This window comes from Filicampus tigris, chromosome 8, assembly GCF_054856515.1.
Source record: "Filicampus tigris isolate MCC_2025a chromosome 8, RoL_Ftig_1.0, whole genome shotgun sequence".
NCBI lineage: Eukaryota > Metazoa > Chordata > Actinopteri > Syngnathiformes > Syngnathidae > Filicampus > Filicampus tigris.
The window spans coordinates 1,157,992-1,180,308 of NC_141224.1; the positions used below are offsets into that span (position 1 = coordinate 1,157,992).

Consider the following 22,317-nt stretch of genomic DNA (forward strand, 5'->3'; position numbering starts at 1 on the left):
TGTCGCGACCGGTTGCTTACGTGCTCGTTTTCAACGTTTGTGTCTCGCGTAAGAAGACGAACGCTCGTTTCAAATTGTCGTCCGCTTCGGACTTCGTGTGCATGCGCGCGCCACCGCGCGCCTTCCCTGGGCCAATGTTTGCAACGTGTTGTTGTTGTTATGCTGCGCGATGCCTTGCCGGGCCTCAAACAGCAGCCTGCGGACACTCCGTGTGTGTGTGTGTGTCAGTTTGTGTGCGTGTACGTATGCATGTTTGTGCGTGTGTGTGTTATTGTATGTATGCGAATGTGCATGGTTTGTGCATGCATTTTAGTGCAGGTGCATGTGAAAATGCTTTTAAGTGCATGTGTGTATTAGGATGCGAGCACATCTTGTGTTTCTGTTTGTGCGTGTGTGTCTGCGGGAGTATGTTAGCATGTTTCTGCAATGTGTGTGCGTGAGTGCATGTGTCTATTAGTGTGCGTGCGTGCGTGCGCGTACCTGTTTGCGTGACTCTGTGGCTGTGTTCATGCACGCACGTGTGTGTCCTTGAGCGTGTTTACCAATGTATGTATTTGTCCGTGAGCCTGTGTGTGCGTAGGCGTGCATGTGTGTGTGTTCACCCGGTCTGGCTTCACAAGAGAAGCAATCGAGCCCCCAGCGGGTGTGCGCTGGCGGCCGCTGATAAGGTGAAATTGAAATGTTTCGGGGGCTCCCGCCACGCCGCCGCCGCCGCCTCCTCAGAAGCTGCCGGATGGCTCCCAGGAATCCATTTTTCATTTGGAGCTCCAAACACGCGCCGCCTGCGCCTTCAGGCCTCGGCAGCCAAACGGCGTGAAACAAACCAAAGAAAGAAGGACGGACGCTGAGCAATGGGACCTTTTAATTCCCCCAAAAAGAGAAAGGCTCCTTGGGGAGCGGAGCGCCGAGGCTCCGACCGACACTGACGGCAAACATTGGGAAGCGCGGAACATGCACGGGGAGGTCAGCCACATGCACACCAGCAAGCCAGAGAGAAACTTGTGCGACTGGCGGGCGGGGGGCGGGGTTGGTTTTGGACAAGGCCACGGCATCGCGAGAACGGCGCCAGAAAGGCTGAAGCGGTCCACTTCCTGTTGTCGCAGGAAGCGCACGGGCGCGAGGGGGAGGAGGCGGGCGTGAGGGGAGCGGAGTGTCTCTCTTTTTTGATGACATCACCAGGAAGGAAAAGTCTGTAAACAATCGACACTAGAAGGCAGAGGTGGGAGGAAGTCACACATGTGCAGGTCTCAAGTCTCAAGTCCGGTCCCGGTCGCCAAGCAAGCCCCGTCCGTCTCGAGTCCAGTCACGATTTGACTTCAGCCCAACAATCTCGTTCGGCCACGACATCAATTTGCACATTTGCTACTTGCCACTTGCCATTGTGGGCTGTACTGACATTCGTTTTTGGAATGGGCCACACCGGTGTCCTTATTGCATATTCATTATTATTCTCATCTGAAGTGGTGCGTAACAGACATGGCGCCTGGCTGCGGTGAGCTAAACTAAGACGTTAGCTTAGCTTAGTCGTCTTTGCTAGTTTCATGTTACATACGGCAAAGTGTTGCCATTTGCATTTTCCCGATGTCGTCAAAAACATCCGGCTAGTTTCGATAGCGCTTTAGAGGGTTAGCTAAACGTTAGCCAGTTGCGGGGCACAAACGGACAAACAATCGTTGGCACTCAAGAACAATTTTGAGTCTTCAATGACGCCAAGGTGCATGAAAACTCCACGCAGGAAGCTTTGAACGCCAAACCTCAGAACTGGGAGATACTGTACACTTGCTACGCTTGCCCGCCTCGCCGCCAAATGTTACGCTGTCTCGGAAATTCCGAGTATCAAATGTGAACAGGAAAGACCCGTCAAGTCGAGTCTATCGTACGTTTTGGCCAAGCAAGTCCGAAGAATTGGCGACTTAAGTCTGACTCCGGTCACGTGACTCGCGTCAAGAAGTCACGTGACTCAAGGCCTAACGTAGCTTAGCTTTATAGTGACGGATGAAGTTCGATTTGGCCTTGTCTTTTTCACAATTTTATCCAAAACAGAATCGTGGATCCAAATGTCACAATAGTCAGAGCTCCCCCGATGATTGTTCCACACCAGGTTTTTGTGCACTTGACAAGAAAAGAATTGTTCTTTTATAAATGAGTTTGAGTCAAAGTGAAGTCTGATGAAGTCAAAGTCCAGTTGATTCTTTCGGACGTTTTAGTCTGAAGTTCTTAAAATCTGTGACTTCAGTCTGACTTGAGTCAAGTCGTGTGACTGGAGTCCTCCGCCCACCTCTGCTATAAGGCGCACAAATGGCGACAAGCCATGGCGTCAGTTGGCGAAGGCTTAGGTGGGAGGACGGCGACGGGCGAGAAGACGTCGCCGCCGCCGCCGCCGCCCGCCTACCAAGTGCCGGCAGTGACCCTGCTTGAGGAACACGGACGTCACGTGACGAAAACCACACGGGACAACATGTGGAGGCACACGGTACAGCACTGTCAACTTTGGGTCCGACACCGCCAGTGTTCACAGGGTTTACGTTAAAGGGAGCGCTCCTAGAAGGAGAAGACGAAGAAGAAGAAGGGGAAGGAGAAGGCGGGAAGCCTTGGAGGAGGTCGACTACGCGGGTGGGCGGGACAACACTGATTGTCTAAATCTAGCAAAGACGCTGGCATGTAAACTCTGTTTGACCCTGTTGAGACGTCCACACACAAAATGGCGGAACGAGGTAGTCCACGAATGGAGGAGGCGGGAGGAGGAAGGCCGATGTCCACTCGGGAGTGGGGGTGGCTGGGGGGTGTGTGTGTGTGGGGGGGGGGGGCGCGTCGTGGGAGGTGTCCACTCCTTGAAGCCATTTTCAAGGTTACATGATCCCGGGAGCTTAGACCAGTGGTTCTCAAACTGGGGGTCCGAAAGCCGTAACTTGGGGCTTTTTCTAACAAATCTGGTTTCGCAATTTTTCAAAAGTGAAGCCCCGCAGCCAATCATGAAAACCCACAAGTAATCAATGCCCACCCTGAAAGTTTTGTAATTGCCTATGGATGGAGGCACAGCAACTTTTGGGTGGGACAAGACTTTGGCCTGACTAAATGAAGCGCCTCCTCTTAGTTCTACATAGTTCCGTGGTACCAAGTTTAGGATTACAGGAACAATGCCGTATTTTTGGAGAACAGAAAGAATTCCGAGAAAGGAGTCCTATTTTTGGGGGGGGAAAATGAAGGTGTTTTCCCTCATGTAATTTTACGAGAATAACGTCGGATTTTTGAAATTCATGTGTTAAAATCATTCCACTTTGACTTCAATATCCTAGTAGTGTTTTTTACCTTGGGAAAAAAATCGACTTTATGGGTCTTTTTTTGATCTCAAGAAAGCCAGACTTAATTATCCTAAAATGACATTTTATCCTTACAAAATCCAACATTTTCATTTCATAAAATTAAATTAAAATTAAACAAAAAAAAATCGGACAATTTTTTGTAATTCAACTTTAATCCTTGCGATGTTTTTTAGATTAGTCAAAATCTGACTTTATTCTTGCATATAATTGTCACTTTTTATCCTGACAAAATCTGACTTAAATCTCATATGACAAATTTTGATCCCAAGAAAATCTGACTATATTTTCTCAAGATTTCAATTTGCAATCCTGACAAAAGAGAACGATTAGGATTGTTTTACCCGATGAAATCCGTCTTTATTTTCGTAAAGTTTTCATCCCGGCAAAATTGGACTTTATTCTGGTAGGATTTACAATGTTATCGCCAACAAAAAATGCCATTATTCTTGTAAAGGTCATGACTTTTTTTTCTTGAAAAAAGAAGACTTTATTTTTATAAGACCCTGACCTTGTTTCACCAAATATTGATCTATCTTAGATAGTGACATCTCGCAATTTTTTTCCCCTCGACGCTAGGCAATATAAACGTGTTTAAAGCTTGTGGGAGTCTTAAGCTATATAAAAAGGGTTAAAAAAGTGTTGTTTTTTTTTCCCCTACGGTCTCCATATAGTGTGGATTTTTATCCTATTGCGTGTTTCTGTAACATATCGCTCGGAAGAAAACTGGCATTGACTCTAATTCCCGTGGCAGTTAGGGGCGCACGTGCGACTTTGTCCCCCGGACCCCGAAAGTTTGAGAACCTACCCCCCCCCCCCCCCGTCTTAGACGATGCGATAGTCGAAGGTGTCCTTCTCGGTGTGGTCGGTCCAGTTGGACGAGGGCATGCTGCGGTAGGGGTCCAGCAGGATGCGGAAGCAGCGCACGATGAGCAGCGCCAGGAAGATGAAGAGCAGCAGCACGAAGACGAAGGCCGCCTTCTGCTCCAGCGTCAGGTGGGAGGCGGCGTGCTGGCCGCCGGCGCCGGCGCCTCCGCCCGCCGCCGCCGCCGCCGACAGCGTGCTGCTGAAGAGGCCCTCGGCCATCCTGGGCACGTCCATGCTGGAGCGTCGCGGCTCCAGCGCTGTGGCCGGCGCTGGCGAAGCACGCGGGGAACACGGGGCCGCGGGGGCCGCGGGGGCTCGCCTGCGGCCGGGCGCCTGCCGGGGGAGCGCAAAGCACACCGATCACTCTTTTGCTCCAAAGGAAGGCGTCAGTGCCGGTTTTTGACACCGGTCAAAAAAGGGAATTCTTGCATTGTGCCGGATTGCGCTGCGCTAAGCGTTGCTTTCAGGCCCGTTCCCGCTTGCGTTTCGAATGCCTTGGCCGACGTCATGACGTCACGACTGGGGGTGCTACGGTCAACGAGGACTTCTTGGCCATGCCGATTGACAAGGACTAACAATCAAGCGCTCTTTACAATCGGCATTGACATCAATTGTAGTCTTGTTCTTAATTAACAATTCATTGTTCGAAACGACTTGTGGCAGAGTAGAGGGGCTCTAACGACACTGCAGCCACCTGGAAAGAGCAGAAAAAATAGACGGCTATCAAAATCTTTCCCTCAATGTGGGGGTGCCCGGCGAGTGGCCAGGGGTGGCCGCCATGTAGCTCTGCCCCTGAATACGCATACACGACAGGACCTTCAGGAGTCAATGTTGCCTTCGGTCGTCCCAAGCTTGCCGACGCCAGAGTAACCCGTCTCTGCATATGCGGGTCACAGATCGAAATGCTACTGATAGTCACGAGTCACATCAATACTTGCTTTCTTGTGCCTACAGGCGGCCTTGACGCCTGGGTCAACCGCAAAAAGCTTTCAATCACACACTACATATATATATATATATATATATATAGTATATATGTACAGTAGTTACACAGTAGACAGTATACTTATACATATATACGATAAAAAGTAAATATGTAACGAAAATAGAATACTAAAGGCTACGCCAACACAGGAGTAAGAAAAACACAAGGCAATATAAGAAAATTGACATATACTTTGAATATGAAATGTAAAAACGGAGGAAAATACGATACAAAATGATGCAATGATTAGGATTAAAACAAATTAGAAATATACCTAACAGAAATAGCATTTTGATGTCGGGGACATAATTCAAAATCAAAATAGGATTAAAATAGAGAAAATGTAAATATATTGAAATACAACAACAACAACTGTAATACAAATACAATTTTAAAATATAATGATTATACAAAGAAAATAGCATGAAATTGTAATAGCAATAAATAGAATAGATAGAACAGAAATGTAATCAAAAGAATAAAAAAAAGCATAACGTGTGTACCTAATCAATTGGTCAGTTGCCGTTGGACAAAATGTGCTCGTGCTGAAATGTAGCTCATGATCAATTCAAACAATAATCACAAAAACATCCAAATGATGAAAAGAAAAAAAAAAAAATCCTTCCTTGTCCACAGGTCACTCTCGCATCAAGAGTCAAGTGTGAGTGTCACTGACCTGCTCCTGCTCCTGCTCCTGCTCTTGTTGTTGTTTTGTTGTTTGTTGTCGCCACGTCAGCCCGCCATGGTGCCGCCGCCGCCGCCGCCGCCGCTTGGATCCCCGAATCCGCGCGAGCTGGCCGCCACCGCGTCTGAGTGCCTTGACGCGCGGACCTCACCCTGACGCGCGCGCGTATCTCTTTTGCGCGCCCCCGCGCTCGCCGGTTGTCTGGCGGCGATGGAGCGGTACCCCGTCGCTATGGGCAACCTGTTGCCATGGCGATCCTCCAGCAAGGTGATGTGGCGCAAGTCAATGAGGGAGGGGTGCGGCCCTTGCGCACAACCACGTAAAATTACGTGCGCCTTTTTCTTTCAAGTGAGTTGTCTTTGATTAGGGGGGGATCAGCTACATAAATGAAGACGTCACACAAACAGAGTCTTTGAAGTGTCTTTGATGCTGCCCTGTGTTTTTGATGAGTCTTTGAGATGTTTTTGATGTAGGCAGAATAGTCCGTCCATGACATCTTTGTGTGTGTGTGTGTTTTTTTTTTTTTTTTTAAATGTCTTTGGTGTTTTTTTAACATGTTTACAATTTGCGTTTGAGGTGTTTTTCCACCTCAAAGACAACTCAAATAGTTTTGCCATCTTATGTTTTGTTTGAGGGAGGCTTAATGTGCATTAGATTTGTTGTTTAGGTGTCATTTTGGTGTCTCTGAGGTGTGTTTTGTTGCCTGAGGCGTTATTGAATCAGCTAAATCAAGGATGATGTCCTTCAGTGTTTTTGTTTTGTTTTGATTTGATTTCTCGATGGTTTGGACATCAAAGACAATTCAACTAGTCTTCGACCCGGATTTCGTGTGTCTTTGATTTTCACTACATAGTCACATCTTAGTTCGACATAGCATGACTTCCTAAATGTTATGTATGTGTCTGGATTTGTGTTTGAGGTCTCCTTGACATCGCAAACAACTCAAATACACTGGGATATTTGTCTTTGACTTTTCATTTTTATTTGAAGTGTTTATGATGTCTCTTTGGTGTTTTTGATGCATGTGGAACATCAAAGTTCCACATAGTATGATGCACTAATGTGTTTTGGATTTGCCGCTGATGTATCTTTGACATCAACGAGAACTCAAAACAGGTTTTCACATGCCATTGATTTGTCTTTTTTAACATGTCTTTGATATGTCTGATATTTTGGTGTTTTGGATTTATATGTGGTGTGTCATTGAAATCAAAGAGACTTAAATAGTCTCTGGCATGTCTTTAAACTGCCTATAATGCACCCTTGATGTGTTTCAGTTTTTTGTGTGTTTTTTTTACGAAGGAATAGAGTACAAAGAGTGACATCCTAATGTGACTTTAATTGTCTTTGAGGTGCCTCAGATGTCAAATACACCTCAATTAGTCTTTGACATGTCTGAGATGTTTATGCTGTAGACTGGCTCAGCTGCTAATTGCGCACAATTGGGGAAAAGCACGCATGCACAAAGAATCTAGTCAATGTGATAGTCTGGGGCTTTAAAGGCAACATCGTCATTGAGCTTGCATAATTATGCAATACGGTAGTATTTAATACTTGATACGTACACGCATGGGGTTCCCCTCAACAGTGTACGTTCAGGTCAGTGGCGTACTGTGTCTTCCTCTGGTGGCGTTCAGTGAGGACTGCAGCATCTTTTTCAGCCAATGACATGCTGCCTTTCAAAATAGGATTTACTTCTCATGGAAGGACAACTTTCAGTCATCAAAATTGTGCTTATACAACTATAAGAGTTGAAGTGTTTTAGGTACCCTGGTTTAAAAATAACGTATTTTTCCTTGGAAAACGTTTCCTGCAAAATAAAGACATTTTCCTCACAAAATGTGACTTTTGATCAAAACTTTTTTCTTGTAACTATTTTCTTACGCATATACCACTTTCTAAAAAAACACTAATAATATTTACATCACGAACAAACTTTAAAAATACAAAAAAATTACTGTTTCAGAACATTTTTTAAAAAAAGTATCTTTCTTGTTAAACAACATTATAACATTAGACTACATAAAAAAAATCTCAAAATATTTCAGTATTTGTAAAAAATGTGAAACAATAAATATGTACTTCTTCCTGAAAAAATACGATTTTATTCTGAAGAAATGCAACTTTACTTTAAGAGATAAATATTCTTCCTCAAACAAAATGTGGTTGGAGGATATTGGTAGGATGTAACTTTTTCTTTGAAAAAATGTAGAAAAACAACTTTAAAAAAAAACACATTCTAAGATGCTATTGAAACATTTGAAATCAAAACAAAAAAATACTGTACATACAGTATATATATATTTGAAAGGACAGCTTCAGGAAAAGTATTTTTTTTGGGGTGGAAAAATAAAGTTTTATCCTCATGGGATTGAATAAAATGTTCACTTTTTTTTTGCATAAAACTGTTTTTTGAGAAAAAAAAATGGCATTGCCATTTTGTTTGCATTATTACGACCACTGTGTCTTTTAAAAAAATCCCCCCCCCCAAAAAACTTCAAAAAGACAACTTTATTCTCGTAATATTTGTTCCTGTCTGTCAAAAACAGAACATTTTTAAGCAGTCTTTGTATTTTTATATATCGATTGTCATTGAAGTGTCTCTGGTCTGTGTGGACTTCCTGCACCACACCTGTAAGACCACAAGATGGCACTATACATCCAATAATCAATTTGAATGGATACTATTAAAAACAAAACTGGAATTGTACCACGGAGCAAAATAAAAATGAACAATAATAACACATATATTAAAAGAGTAAAAGTGAGTCATAATAGAGGTCTTTTGTTGATGCAGATAGATAATGAAGATTGGTAGAGGTCCCATCAGGAGAAAAGTAAAAAATGATCGGCCAGTTAAACCACACATGTAAAATAGAGCAGGTAAAAACATACACACTCACTCTCAGGCAAACACAGCCAATTTGTCAGGTAAAACACGCACGCACACTTCTTAATCGTTGCAAGTGTGTGGTCTTATTCATCAAGTTTTCATTCAACAAACACTTACCAATCACAAGGTGTCGATCAATCAGTCAGTCATCTTTCATTGCTCACAACTCTGTCCAGCGTCGCCGCTACGCCATTAGCTCCAATGCTAATGCTAGTGTTACCTCACTCTCGCGGAGTCCGAAGATACGTGGCTCACATTGGCTTCTGTTGGATTAAAGAATAAAAAATGTTAGGATAGTGATTTTTAAAAACAATCTCTAAATAAAGAGCCACGCTTCTGCAAACATGAACTACTGCACCCAATCAACTGACTTTTGGTGAAAGAAGCGGGGTAGTGACTTCTCTGAGTTGATTACGAATCCAAAAACCAGACACACTGTTGAAGCCAAGCTGAGCCACATTCAATATGGCCACCGCGTAGATATGTTGCCCGCCACATACAATACAACTACAGTACAATACAACTTTATTCATGTAGCGCATTTCACATCTACAGCTGTAACAATGAACTTCACATTACAAGAACAAAATAGCAATAATATAACAAGTGAAAGCAATAAATCAAAACACAAACTACAAAAGACACCAGAAAACAGCAGAAAACCGTCAGTCTCACGTCGGATCAAAAGCCAAAGAATAGAAATGTGTCTTCAAACGGGTTTTAAAAACGGACATATTGACGGCCATACTGGATGTGGTAAATTCCCGTCGTAGGCCAGAGATAAATCAACAACTCATGAATACTTTTACTTTTAGTATAATATACTAAAATACTTTTCATATATATTTAACTTTTACTCATTAATATGCTGTGTAATATATGCCGTTCATCTAAAACAGATACACATTTAACAGTAATTTGTAACGTTTCCTTTTCATGATCTAAATGTCCCTTTCAGTGCGACTCAGGCGGGCAACACTCTAGCGCCCTCTATTGACGAGCCACCACTGGCACATAAACACATACGTGAAAGCAGTTGAAATGATAATGGCCATCCAATTAGTTAGCTTGTCAGTAGCACCTTGGCTTTAATGCCCCAATTGTGCTTATCGCATTCCAATTCAAAAAGGACAGTTTGACCACCTCTAACGTTTCCTAGCTTGAAAAAACATCAGCCAACTCCTATGATAATAATTGAGTGCTAGAAGTTAAGAAATTTGCTGGTTTTAGTGATATCAAATATCGGCCATTAAGATAACAGGTGAATGTCCGTACATAACTTTTGAGTAAGGTCAGCCTACTTACGTCCTCAATCCATATGAGCGGAAGGTATAGCTCAGCACAGGTCACACTTGCTGCTCAGGGCCACACTTGGGAGGAAAGAGGGGAGGGGTGTTACTGTATTTTTGTTAAGATACATGTATTACATTTCAACCAAGTACTTGTTTTAAGAGTTTTCTAGCTCGTCAAACAAGGACACCGTGGAAAAATACATTTGGATTGATCAAATGTTTTCAAACCCAGCACCTCTTAACTGCGAGGCAGACTTGCCAACCACTCCTGATCTGTGCGGCCATGAGCATGAAATAAGGCACGTACATACATTTGTGTAGTCAGTATGTTTTTATTTACAAGCATTAGCCACAAAGTGTGTCAATAAGAAGTGCAGCTCTCTCCATTGTCGTTGTTGTAGTTTGTATGGGAATGTCGGCCTCTGGCGGTCCAAAATGTTCCCACTGGAGAAACGTCCATATGAGCAACAATCAAACTCCCAGAAAAAAAACAAAAAAACAAACAAACAAGAAAAAAAACAAAAAACGATGACAGCGAGTCATCGGCGTCAGCTGGTCTCACTGCTCGCCACCCCCCCACCCTAAAAATGTGGTTAAATTTTTTTTTTTTTAAATCTTGATGCAAACAGAAAAAAAATGGGCCTTTTTTTGGCAGCCAAACGACAAGTCAGGATTCTGTGATGCTGTGAAGTCATTTCCGGAAATTTTTTAGGAATAATCTTCAAACGTGTTTGACGACGGGTTTTGGGGGCTTTTAAGTTTTTGGGAGACGTTTCGGGTTTTGGGGGCTTCAGGGGACTTTCGGGGATTTCGAGTATAATAAGGCAAAGACAAAAGTTACTTTCTTGCTAACTTGTCATCACAACTTGACACACAAATATATATATATATATATATATTTATATATACTGCAGATAGTATATACCGTATGTGGCTCTACACGTACAGTATACAGTACACGCTTGCTCGCTCGCTCGCTCGCTCGCACGCACGCACGCACGCACGCACGCACACACAGACACACATGCATAATAGAAACACATTCTGGTTAGCAATACGACATCGCAAAGAAAACAAGGACGAAGCACTGCAGCGCTTCGCACCGCTTCACGTCTTTACCGCAACTTTGTGCAACCTTAGCGAGACGTTCAATGTAGATGCTGTGGAATGCAAAGTAGTTCATGTGGACAATGTAGTTGTTGATGCAGCCAATCTAGTCGTGGTGGGTGTACTTGTTTCCGTTGATGTAGTTATTGCTGATGCAGTAATTGATGTAGCTTATGTAGCTGTTGATGCGGTTATTGTTGAAGGAGTTGATCTACTGTACACATTGAGAGTTATTTTTGTTTTTGATGCAGTCATCAATGTTATCGATAGAGTCGTGTAGTCATGTGGTCAGTGTAGTTGCAAATGTAGTGATTGAAGTAGTCACCGGTGTAGCTGTTAATGTCGAAACGGCCGTCGTAGTGCATGCGGTCGACGTAGTTATTGTGGACGGAGTTCGAAAAAAAGCCGTTGAAGTAGATGCAGCTATTGTTTTAGTTGTTGACAGCGTCAGTGTAGTTGATGTACGTTATGTCGTGGCGGCTGTTATTGTTGATGTGGTTGTTGATGCACACGTTGATGTCATTGTTTTTTTCCCACATAGTTGTGGTCATTGATGCAGTCGTCGTGAAGACCCGTGCGGTCACTGCGGTTGCTGCGCTGTTGTTAACGTAGCGGTTACTGTAATCGTTGATGCGGTCGATGCAGCTGTTGACGTTATTGATGCAATCAAAGTAGTCATTCATGTAGTTGTTGTGTAGTCGCAGTGTTGTTGCGGACTCGAGTCGATGTTGTTAATGCAGTTGAAGTCATTCGCGCAGCCGACATTCGTGTGGCGGTTGCTGTACATGTCGACGCAGATCATTGTCGACAAGAGTTTTCGGCGTCGTCGTCGTGGGTGTATTTGTTGCGGTTGCACGTTGAGGTCGCCATCAGCTGCTCGGCGCCGCGCAAGTTCAATCAATATAGTGGGCGACGGAGAAGAGAACAATACCAATATGGTACAAAGATAATTCCCCAGGTCAACTTGAGGCGCCGCTCCCTTTGCGAAACTGCGTCAGTAGTTGAAGTTGGCGTGCGGGCTGACGGGCGAGGAGGCGGGAATAAAGAGCGGCTTGGGCGGGGCGTCGGGTTTTAGGGGGGGCCCCCTTCGGATGCCGCCGCCCCTGAAAGGAGCTTCCTGCTGGGCGGCGTTGTAGCGCGCCAAGTACCCGGGCGGCAGGAGGGGGAAGTGACCCTCGCAGCTTCCTGTGGAGTTCACGCGCGCCAGGAGGGGCGGCGGCGGCGGCGGCTGGTGGGCGGCTCCCATGCGTTGGCTGAAGCTGTGATGGCGAGGGAGCGCCGCCCCGCCCGCGCCCGCGCCCATGTAGGAGTGCCTCTGGGACGAGGACTGGCGGCGCTCCAGCGTGGACGAGTGCGGCGGCGGCGGCGGGTCCGGGGGGACGTCCATGCGGCGGGTCAGGCTGTCGCGGGGCAGCGTGGACGAGCTGTAGTACGGCGCCGACTCCGTCTCGGGAATGTGAGGCTGGACGCGGCCGGCGTAGGGCAGGTGGCCCGCGGCCGCCCCCCCGCCGGGGCGCGGCCCCCCCGCCGGGCCCATGAGCTGCGGCGTCTTGGCGCCGCCCCCCTCGTGGATGTGCTTGAGCAGCTCGTCCAACGAGGTGACTTCCATCACCTTGTGGGCGTAGCCGGGGTGTTGCGGCAGGAGGCGCTCGGCGTTGTGGACTTTGCGCTCATCGGGGAGGCGCGACGCCCCGTAGGGGAACACGTGGGCCGAGGGCGGCCGCGACGCGTTGTTGCAGTTGTGGTTTTTCTCCCACTGGTTCCGGAAGGCCTTCATGCTCTTGATGGGCAGCTCGGGCGTGGAGTCCGGCGTGGGCAGTCCCGAGAGTTCCGAGGACGAGCGCAGGTGGTGGTGGTGTTGGTGGTGGGGGTGGGGCAGCACCAGGTCCCCCACCGACATGCCGTGGTGGGCGCTCCTCCTGGGCGCCTCCTTGGAGAACAAGGAGCTGTAGATCTTCGGGGAGGAGGCCTCCAGCTTGTCCTCCTTGCCGGCGCCGCCCTCCAGGAGCCCGTTGAGCTTGGCCAGGCTGCGCAGGGACAGCGCGTGCGGGATCTGGACCTCGGGGTCCTTGGGCAGCTTGCGGGTCTTGTGCCCGGCCCGGTTGCAGTAGCAGGACACCAGGAAGCCCGACAGGAAGGCGCCCAGCACGAAGGCCACCAGCACGCAGGCGATCAGCAGCGTGTAGTGGACGCTGTGGTTGCTCTTGTCCGCTTCGGAAGGACGCCGCACACCTGAAAAGCACACAACGTCATTTAGCAGGCCTGCGGGCTGTCAAACTGAAATGTCCGTGAAAACAAGAGTGGTTTGGAAAGAAAGAAAAAAAAACCCCGCTAACGCTAACTAACAAACGACATTTGACATTGACAAAACTATAATCATAGCAAAACTGTCCTTTGGTTTTTTTTTTCCTTTCGTCCGTGCCAACTACTTTGTACAGGAGCGTTCGGGGCATCCTGACTTTATTTTGGCGGTTGGCAAAAACATGACCGCCGCCCCCCCGGCCAACGGCGGGTGGCCGATGCAAACCCATGAAAAGAACATTTGAAAAATTCCTCTTTACTGGATTGATGGGATTAGGATTGCTTTCTAATTTGGGCTAAATGGGATTCGGCCTCGACTCAACACTTGAACATTTTATTATGTTTTCTAGCAGCTTACATCACTTATCAATTATTGCACAAGGAAGCAATTTCATGCAATTTTCTTAACTTTAATGGCTTCCTGCGCTCCCACGGAGCAAATGGATGACTCAATTTTGATTGTTTGACGTTGTCTCTGCTGCTGGCTGCAGAAAGTCTCGTACTTTAGATGTAGATACTATCATCATTTTGTCAAAAGTGAACATATGTAAATGGTTCATCTTTGAGGTTGTTTTTCAACCTGTGCATTGCTCAGTTTAAAAAAATCCGTTTAGTAATGACAAGAAGTGACGTGAGTTCAAACATTTTTGCGTCAATTAGCCCAAAAACACAACGGCTTAAAAGCTACAAACGCTCAAAACGGCTCGTCAAAGCAAACATGGCCCGAGGGATCAAATATAAAAGGCACGGATGGACAAAAACAATCTCTCTCCGAGCGCTCTACCAGACACCCAACACGTCAAGTGAGGAAAAGATACTGAAATATTCAAGCAGGGACTGGTTTCGAGTCAATATCAGTCACAGACACAGAGACAAAGAACCATCCGCACGCGTTTCATGGACAATTTAGGGTCGCGTGTGAGCTGGAGCTTATCCCAGCTGACTTTGGGCGCGAGAAACCCCCCCGGATTGGTTAGCAGTACCTGTCAGATCAACTATAGGCCAAAGATAAATAAAGACAAATCGTTGTCTCGATGAGGCATGTTTTTGGAAGGTGAAAAAGGGGAAAAAGCCACACAAGCACGGGGAGAAGATGCAAACTCCGCAGCCAGATGTGAACCCAGAATCTCTCCACTGCCAGGCAGACGCGCTAACCGCTAGAGCGAGGTGCCGCACGATGACTCATTTTCATCCATGCTGAGAGCATACATGAGCCTTGATGCTATTGCGAAACCACGTGGGGGGAAAAAAGGACAGTGAGAGAAGAAGCACAATTGAGCCGTCAGGAGCTGTCAATCATTCTTTTCTCCCGCCTCTGGGCCACAGCAAGACACAAAATGGCCGCCACTCAAAAGACGCAAAATGGACTTCATTGACAGTGTGTGTGTGTGTGTGTGTAGTGCAACACTTGTGTGATGTGTGCACCGTGTGTGTGTGTAAAATGTGTAAACGACCTTGGTCCACACGCTGCCGACCATCTGGGGTGTCACGCCTCCTCTCCACCGCCGCCCCCAAAAACCCACATGACACATTGGTGGGTGTGCGTTTGCCTCATTAGCATATGTGCGTGCGTGTGACCATGCAGGTGGTCCAAAGCAACAGAATTGCGGCTGAAATCTTTGCAGAGGAGTGAAAATGATCAAGTCCAAATGACGTTAATGATCATAACGAGATGATGATGATGATGATCGTTAAGACGTTGACTCATCATCACGCTCGCTGATCAATAATTAACAATACGCAGCAGAGCACAACTTTCATCTTTTTTAGGCTGGAATTAACACTGACGTGATCGCTCGCATGCACCAGGGGGGTAAAATTTTTTTTTAAATCTTCCAATATATCCAAAAGTGACTTCAAGGGCATTTCAAATCCACCAGTGAGAAAATGTGAGCACGCGCAACAGTTCTGATTGGCCGCTGCTGCGGCGGCAGCCGAGTTGGCAGCGGGCCGTTCGTCAATTGCGTTAGCCGTCAGTCGCCTTAGCTAGCAGTCGATTGCGGTAGTTAGCTGTGTTTGCCGATCATGCTAGCAGTCAGTCATGTTAGCGGTCAGTCGTGTTAATATCAATCAAGTTAGCCATTTGCTGAGCAGTCTTGTGGCGTTAGCTGGAGCCCGACCGGTCTGGATGACAGTTGTGATGTTTGACAGAGGAAAATTCCGATGCCTGATTAATTGGACTATTAATAAAGAATAAATAAATACACGTCTAATGAATACAATATTTTTGGGGCTTCCATAATGCTTACAACAACAAATATATATAGAATATTTGACTGTTTTAGCGTCTCTCTCTCCTTTGGTAATTAACTTTGCAACACAAAGATAAATCAAATGAGATTTTTGTAGATCTATTTGGGGGGGGGGTCAAACGTTTGAATGTCCTTATCCATTTCCCATTTTGAAATGTGCTAATTGTGTTGAAAAAGAAAAAAAGCCACGTTTAAAATTGGTCAGGCCCTACTGTTAGCAATGAGTCGTGTTGTCGATGGCAGCCGACCGCTTTGGTGGTCAGACGTGGAAGTCAACCGCTCTTTCCCAACACTATCATATTATTATTACATTTCTAGATGCATATTGATCATTTGTTCTTCTACACCCAACTTTCTCCAAACATGCCTGGGCAGAGGTCCTCAAAGAGTTCCAACTGATTACCTGATTGATTCAGAGCCGTGTCCCAATACTTTTGCACAAACAGAGCCAGGGCGTGGTGTTGAGGAAATAAGGAGCAGAAGAACCATTATTTTACAGAAGTGCACAGACAAAAGTGTGAAAGTCGTGTGTAACGCGTGCGTGTGCGTGAGGAGAAAGCGGTCGTCATGGCAACCGTGGCAGACAACGACGTCGACTCCCAGGAGTCTTTGCAGGCCTGAAAGTGTCAGACGTCTGCTGACAGATGAAGACGACGCAAGCAAGAGCAACATCCAAGCAAACCGCATGAGCCGTTCTTTTTTTCTTTTTTGGTTTCTTCATCAATCTATTGTTTGAACGCGCACAGTCCAAGACAAGTTCTATGAACGTTATCAGTCGCCTGACCACGCCAGCGCATTAAAACCTCAGCTTTTCATCCGACAGTGACACATTTCCACCGAGAGCGTGGATGTCAAGTATGCGTGTATGCGTTCATGGACAAAATGCACGCTTATGTTGAAGAGGTGGGGGGGTGGGGAAGAAAGAGCAGGACGTGATCGACGGGACGTCACTTGAGAAAATGTTTTGAAGATGCAAGTATCAAGTATCAGCACACGTCCTCGGCGTGCCGTGGGAGGACAAACACCGATCACTGGAAATGAAAACAGACAGAGCCTCCGCTCGTCTCTCTGCTTTCCATCACCAAAGTGAAAAAGTGTCTCGGGGAGGTTTTCCTCACGCTCAGTGACTCCGAGTCCTTGAGAAGACAGCACCGGTTGTGCACAAAAAGCACAAAGTCGAGCGTGACTTGACAACTGCTGCAATGATTGACAGCGGCCGCGTTGGCAATCGTTCGCTCATTTGCCGACTCCTTCATCGCCATTTATGGACGTTTACGTATAAAATGAATTTTGGAACACTACGCGGACGCGCTGTTAATTACATCGCAAAATTACAACGTAGCCGATCATCGTCGGCCGGTGGACAAACTTCACTATTTATTATTTTTGTGCTCAGGCCAAAGCAATAAAATATTGATTTTCTGCCATCTTGGGGCCAGCACAAACATGCCGAAGTGAGGTGAGAAGCTCCATTTAGACAAAAACTTCTTCAAAAGTAATTTATTCAGTGCAGGGCTCAGTCTGTATGGCCACAAATAATTGACACCTCCTCAAATTGTTTAGAATTGCTTAAAGTTGCCGCAAAATGGCAGCAAAGCACTCAAAAGGTTAGAGGATCATAAAGCATCAACACCATGCTTCTAGCACATACGCATTCATGAACCCGTGTTACAGAACTATATTCAGTTGTTCAAACATTCAACACAAAACAAACCGCCTTAGCGCGAGGCTTATCAAGAGTGTTAGCTAGCATGCTAACGTGGGATTCAGGCTGACATAACGTCGCACATGGGAAAACAAATATGCACACTGACCCTCTAGACAAACGGTATCAAGTCATTAAACTCACCTTCCGGCGTTTACACACAATAATAAACGTTACAGGCAAATTGCAACGGTCAAAGAAACACAAACACACTTTCACTTTTGAATGTGCATGAAGTGAGCCGCCACAAAAACAGGCGGAAAAATACTATCAATGAATGATTGAACCGAACGCCACCAAGATTTCTCCAGATGTCATACTTGAATTGCTTTTGCCTACATTTTCAGCGATTAACAAAGGATGGGTTCCCCAAAAAGAATTGAAAAAACCCCCCCCAAAAAAACAGCCAAAGTCTGACACCGGCTTGTTAGCACTGTACTCCAACACGCCCCGTCAGGAAATGAACTCACATATCCCGCGTGTCAAAAACATTCCACATTGAGATGCGGGAATGTTGTGTCAAGTCAAGTCCAGAAAAAAAAAAAAAAGTTCTAGTCGAGAGCTGTTCTTTTAATAAAGTCAAAAGAGTTGAGTAATTAGTGGGAGTGAGTGTGAGCTCAAGAGGGCGTGTAATTGTTCCTTAATGACTTGTTCATCCTGACAGCAGCGCCGCCTCAGGCTTTGTTTATGCGCACATGCAATCGCAGCGCAACGCCGCCGCGCCACCACGACACCAAATGCAAAGCTTTCCATTCCTCGTAGAAAACATTCCACATCAACGTTCCCTGGCAAAAGAAGTTTCTGCACGCAGAAAAGGAGTTCAGGTGGGAGATAATCCGTTACCTCCTTCAATATATTTATATAGATATTATCATTACTATTATTATTAATTTTTTTTTACAAAAGGAGTTCCTCAAGGTCAACGGAAAACCAACATTGACAAATGTGAATGCTAGGCTCCGACTGGCTGGTGCTCACCATTTGGGAGTCATATCATTGGCCAGTTGCATAGGCGAGTGGCGTTGGTCAGTCAGTCGCGCTCGAGTGGTCACGCGATGGCGGTCAGTTGCATTAGTCATGTCGGCAGGCAGTAGCGTTAGCCGTGTTAGCGTTGACTTGTTCCGGTTGTCAGTCACGTGAGTCAGTGACAGTATGTTTGTGTAAGCTCGCCACAAATGAGGGAGATTGTGTCAGCATGGTCAAACACAAGGTGTAACATGTTGACAACGGAGAGCACTGGCAACTCATGCACGCTCTCCTTCACATGCGCGCACCCGCAAAGCACGGCACTTCCAGAGCAAACTTCCCAGTGGCTCGAGCGGGAATAGGACGCCATCCAGGAAGTTTCCTTTGCGCCACCATCCAAACTTCAAGACAACAGTACACACGGGAAGTCACTTTGGATGGTTTCAACATGTTGACTGCCGCTTTAAAGGGGAAGTCAAGCCAAGGATATTTGTTTCAAAAATATGTTCCCAGCAGGCCCACTCGTTGAAAGTCATGTCATGTCATGTCATCTTCCAAACCGCTTATTCGTTGAAAGTCATTGTGATGAATTTTGCGTTTGTTGAATATGAGTTAAGCAGCAAAATCCAGCTATCTCAGGGGGCGGCCATTTTGTCACTTGTGTGGACAGAAAATGATTTCACAGGTAACGACCAATCATGGCTCAGCTTCAGAAAACAGGTTAGCCGCGATTGGTCGGTATCTGTCATTTTCAGTCGACGGAAGTGACAAAATGGCCGCCCCCCTGATATGTCTACAAATGGGTGGATTTTGTTGCTGAACTCATATTCGGCAAACGCAATGTCATGTTTCTAGTAACTAGTGGGCCTGTATGGAGCATAGTCTTGAAAAAAAATATGTTTGGCTTGACTTCCCCTTTAAGGTGGATGGCCGGGGGTGGGAGGGATGTTGGGGGCTCGTGGTGGGGTAAATTTCGGTGGGGGATTTGGATTAGGTGCTATGAGGAAGCAGGCGGGCCAGGCAGGGAAGGCCACAGAACAGAAGGTGGGAGAGGGCTGGCGCGAGCAGGCGGGTGAAATCACTGTGGGCCCAGTCAGTCGCTGTCATCAAATAGAATAAAAATGACGTTAAAAACCTCAAGCGTGTAGTGTGTGTGTGTGCGTGTACGTTCATGTATTTATGCAACAATGTATGTTGATATATTCAAGCAAAACACGTTTGTATATTTCCGTCCGGTCAGCAGATCTTTTTTGTGAATACGCATCATGATCACGTGAGCCACAGGCATCCAATCAGCTGCAGTGCTGCTCAAAGTCAAAGCACGCCGGCTCGTGAAAAACCTCCATCCTCTCATTTTCAACCACTTCGAATATTCCGTGTGGTTTTGGCGACGTGACCTGGCTCAGTCACTGATGATTGGTCAAGTTTTTCATATTTAATGAGCTTCTGGTCCATATGGACATTTGCATATTAAAGACCGGAGTCAGCGCTTCTGTACAGGCCACGTTGTGACCCGCTAAACTTATAAATATTTATCAATACGATGAAATATTCTTCAAGTATTTGTTTGTCAGAGGCCATCTGCTGGGAGTAAATTTCCAACTTCTCTTCAGGACTTTTAGCCTCTGGAATACACTAACATTTCTCAGGATAGTCGGTTGCCATGGTTTTCATAAGTGCAAATATCCCTATCAATAACACTGACTTGATATGAAAATCACAATGGATGCTAATAACATGGACGGATCCCAATACTGCCCATGTTAGTAAAGTGAATGCTAATACCATCAATGCTAAATCAACACTAATAACGTCAGTGTTAATAGCGTCATTTGCTAATACCACCAATGGTTTAACATCAAGAGTAATAACACCGATGCTAGTAATGTCAGCACAAAGACAACAGTAATAACATGGTCCATTATAATGGGATGCCAATAGCGTCCATGCTAATGACAAGGATGCTAATAGCCCCATTTTGTCAATGCTCAGACAGTGAAAGCTCATAACATCGGTGCTAATGCTAAAGCTTAAAAATCTAATCACATGGATGCTAATAACACCATTACTAATTTTGCTAATGGTAATACTATCAACTCTAATAAGACCAACGCTAACCATGTTAATGCTAACAAGCAAAACTTCGATCATATTATGGATGCTAATGGCGTCAACGCTACTGACAAGAGTGTCAATGCTAATAAAAAGACGTCACTAATACCAACAATGCTATTCATGTTGACATTTGTAACATCAATGCTAGTTAACGTCAATGCTAATAACATGGATGCTAACACTATGAAGGCTTATAGTTAAGTGGGGGCTCAAAACGTCTGGCAATCCAACGCTGCCAATGCTAATATACTGTATGATTGTATTGGAAGGCTAATGCTTGCCTTTCGGTTTGTAGTCCAACTTGTGTGTGATGTCTTCTTCTTTGTCGTCTTATTTCTTTTTCTCATTATATGTGTTGCATCTCTTGATGCCCTTAGCTAGGATTTACGCTGCTCTGACAGCTCACACCAGCAAGAAGGCGGTGAGAAAAAACACTTCCTTACTTCCTCACTGCTAAATCCTCCAAAAGCTCTTTTTATGACCTCCATCCACCAAGGGGACAATTTGTGCTGTTCTAGTTGTTTATGCTGTTAGCATTGGTTAGCAAGCTAATGTCAGGGAGGTTTTCACTCTAGATGTTGGTGTGCACACTACTAGGGGACTTCTGCAACATTCAATCATAATTCAGCAATCTGCAATTTCGATCGACATGTGTTAGTCTAGTCAGTCAGTCATGTTAGCCGTCAGTTAAGTTGTGTTAGTAGTCAGTCCTGTTATTTAGTGGGGTCAATCAATTGTGTTGGCGGTCCGTTATGTTAGTCAGTCATTGTTTGCAGTCAGTCGTGATAGTGGGCGGTGGTGTCCGTCCGATGCGTTGACGATGAAGTGAGCAAGTCAGCCCTGTTAGTGGTGTCTTATTAAATTGCATTAGTCAGTCACGTTAGCAGTCAGTTGTGTGAGTCAGGCGTATGGGGCCCAGCAGCGCAAACCCCCTAAGAGGTCAGAGTGCAGAGTGGACACAAGCCCCTCCCCCTTACCCTCCATCTCCACAATGATTGGCTCCGAGTCAGGTGACCCTTGCTCCCCCTCGTAGGGAGGGCCCTCCGGACCTGGACCTCTTTCAGGGTCACCTGCCTCCTTATGATTGGATGGGCCGGCGCTTGTGGGTGTGGCCTTCCCTGTGGTCGCAGCGGAGGGAGGAAGAGGAGGGGGAGGGGCAACACAGTGATTGATTAGTGACTCGTCAATCAACTTCCTGATTCGGAAGGAAAATCGCTCAAGTGCACGCCTCATTGTGAAACGTGTAGACTCGTCTGTCAATCAATCAATAACAGATGATTGACATGATGATCAATAATTTGAATGGTGACACAGGCGTTGGCATGCTCACATTAGCTAGCTGACAGGAAGCCAAACTACAACGTGTCGAATGTTTAGTCAACGTAGCGCACGTGCATTAGTGGTCAGTCGGGACACTAGTCGGATGCGTTAGTCATGTTAGAGGTCAGTTGTGTTGACGTTTATCAATCAGTTGCGTTGGTTGTGTGAACTATCACTTATATTGGCGGCCAGCTGCTTTAGTCCGGCGCGTTAGCTATCGGTTGTGTTGGTGGTCAGTAACATTAGCGGTCAGCTGGTTTATGATTATTTGTGTTGGCGGACAATTGTCTTGGTTGAATTAATATGACTTTTATTGGCGGTGAGTCAGGTTAGCGCTCAATTGCGTTAGTCATGTTAATAGCACTTATGCTGGCGGTCGGTCGCATTCGATGTCCATTTTCTATCTGAAAGGAACTTAAGCTATGACGCGTGGAATGCTCATCAATTGGCAGACATATTGTCCTGGTGACACACTGCATGCTTGATAGCATCATTAGCACCCTCCTGTT

General features: G+C 45.8%; 2 protein-coding genes across 8 annotated transcripts in view; both read right to left on the reverse strand.

Moving 5' to 3' along the window:
* Positions 1–840: 840 nt before the first annotated feature.
* Positions 841–9,218, reverse strand: LOC147142900 (cortexin-3). 2 transcript variants are annotated; one of them, XM_086037584.1, is made up of 3 exons: positions 9,122–9,218; positions 8,868–9,013; positions 841–4,520 (listed from the first exon to the last, which is right to left on the reverse strand). In XM_086037584.1, exon 3 carries the CDS (start codon positions 4,419–4,421, stop codon positions 4,146–4,148), a length of 276 nt encoding a protein of 91 aa, XP_085893710.1. In that variant the 5' UTR covers positions 4,422–4,520; positions 8,868–9,013; positions 9,122–9,218; the 3' UTR covers positions 841–4,145. The 2 variants fall into 2 exon arrangements, with proteins under 2 accessions (XP_085893710.1, XP_085893709.1); XM_086037583.1 differs by lacking the exons at positions 8,868–9,013; positions 9,122–9,218 and adding an exon at positions 5,849–7,817.
* A 2,676-nt stretch (positions 9,219–11,894) lies between these two features.
* Positions 11,895–22,317, reverse strand: part of sema6cb (semaphorin 6Cb) — a 143,207-nt gene continuing 132,784 nt past the window's right edge. For 5 of the 6 annotated variants that reach the window (XM_086037567.1, XM_086037565.1, XM_086037568.1 and 2 more), the window contains 2 exons: positions 21,466–21,606; positions 11,895–13,381 (listed from right to left, as the gene is read on the reverse strand). In XM_086037567.1, coding sequence (XP_085893693.1) covers positions 12,144–13,381; positions 21,466–21,606 — 1,379 coding nt within the window. In that variant the 3' untranslated portion in view covers positions 11,895–12,143. The remainder of the gene's footprint in view (positions 13,382–21,465; positions 21,607–22,317) is intronic. The other variant, XM_086037569.1, reaches the window with a different exon arrangement.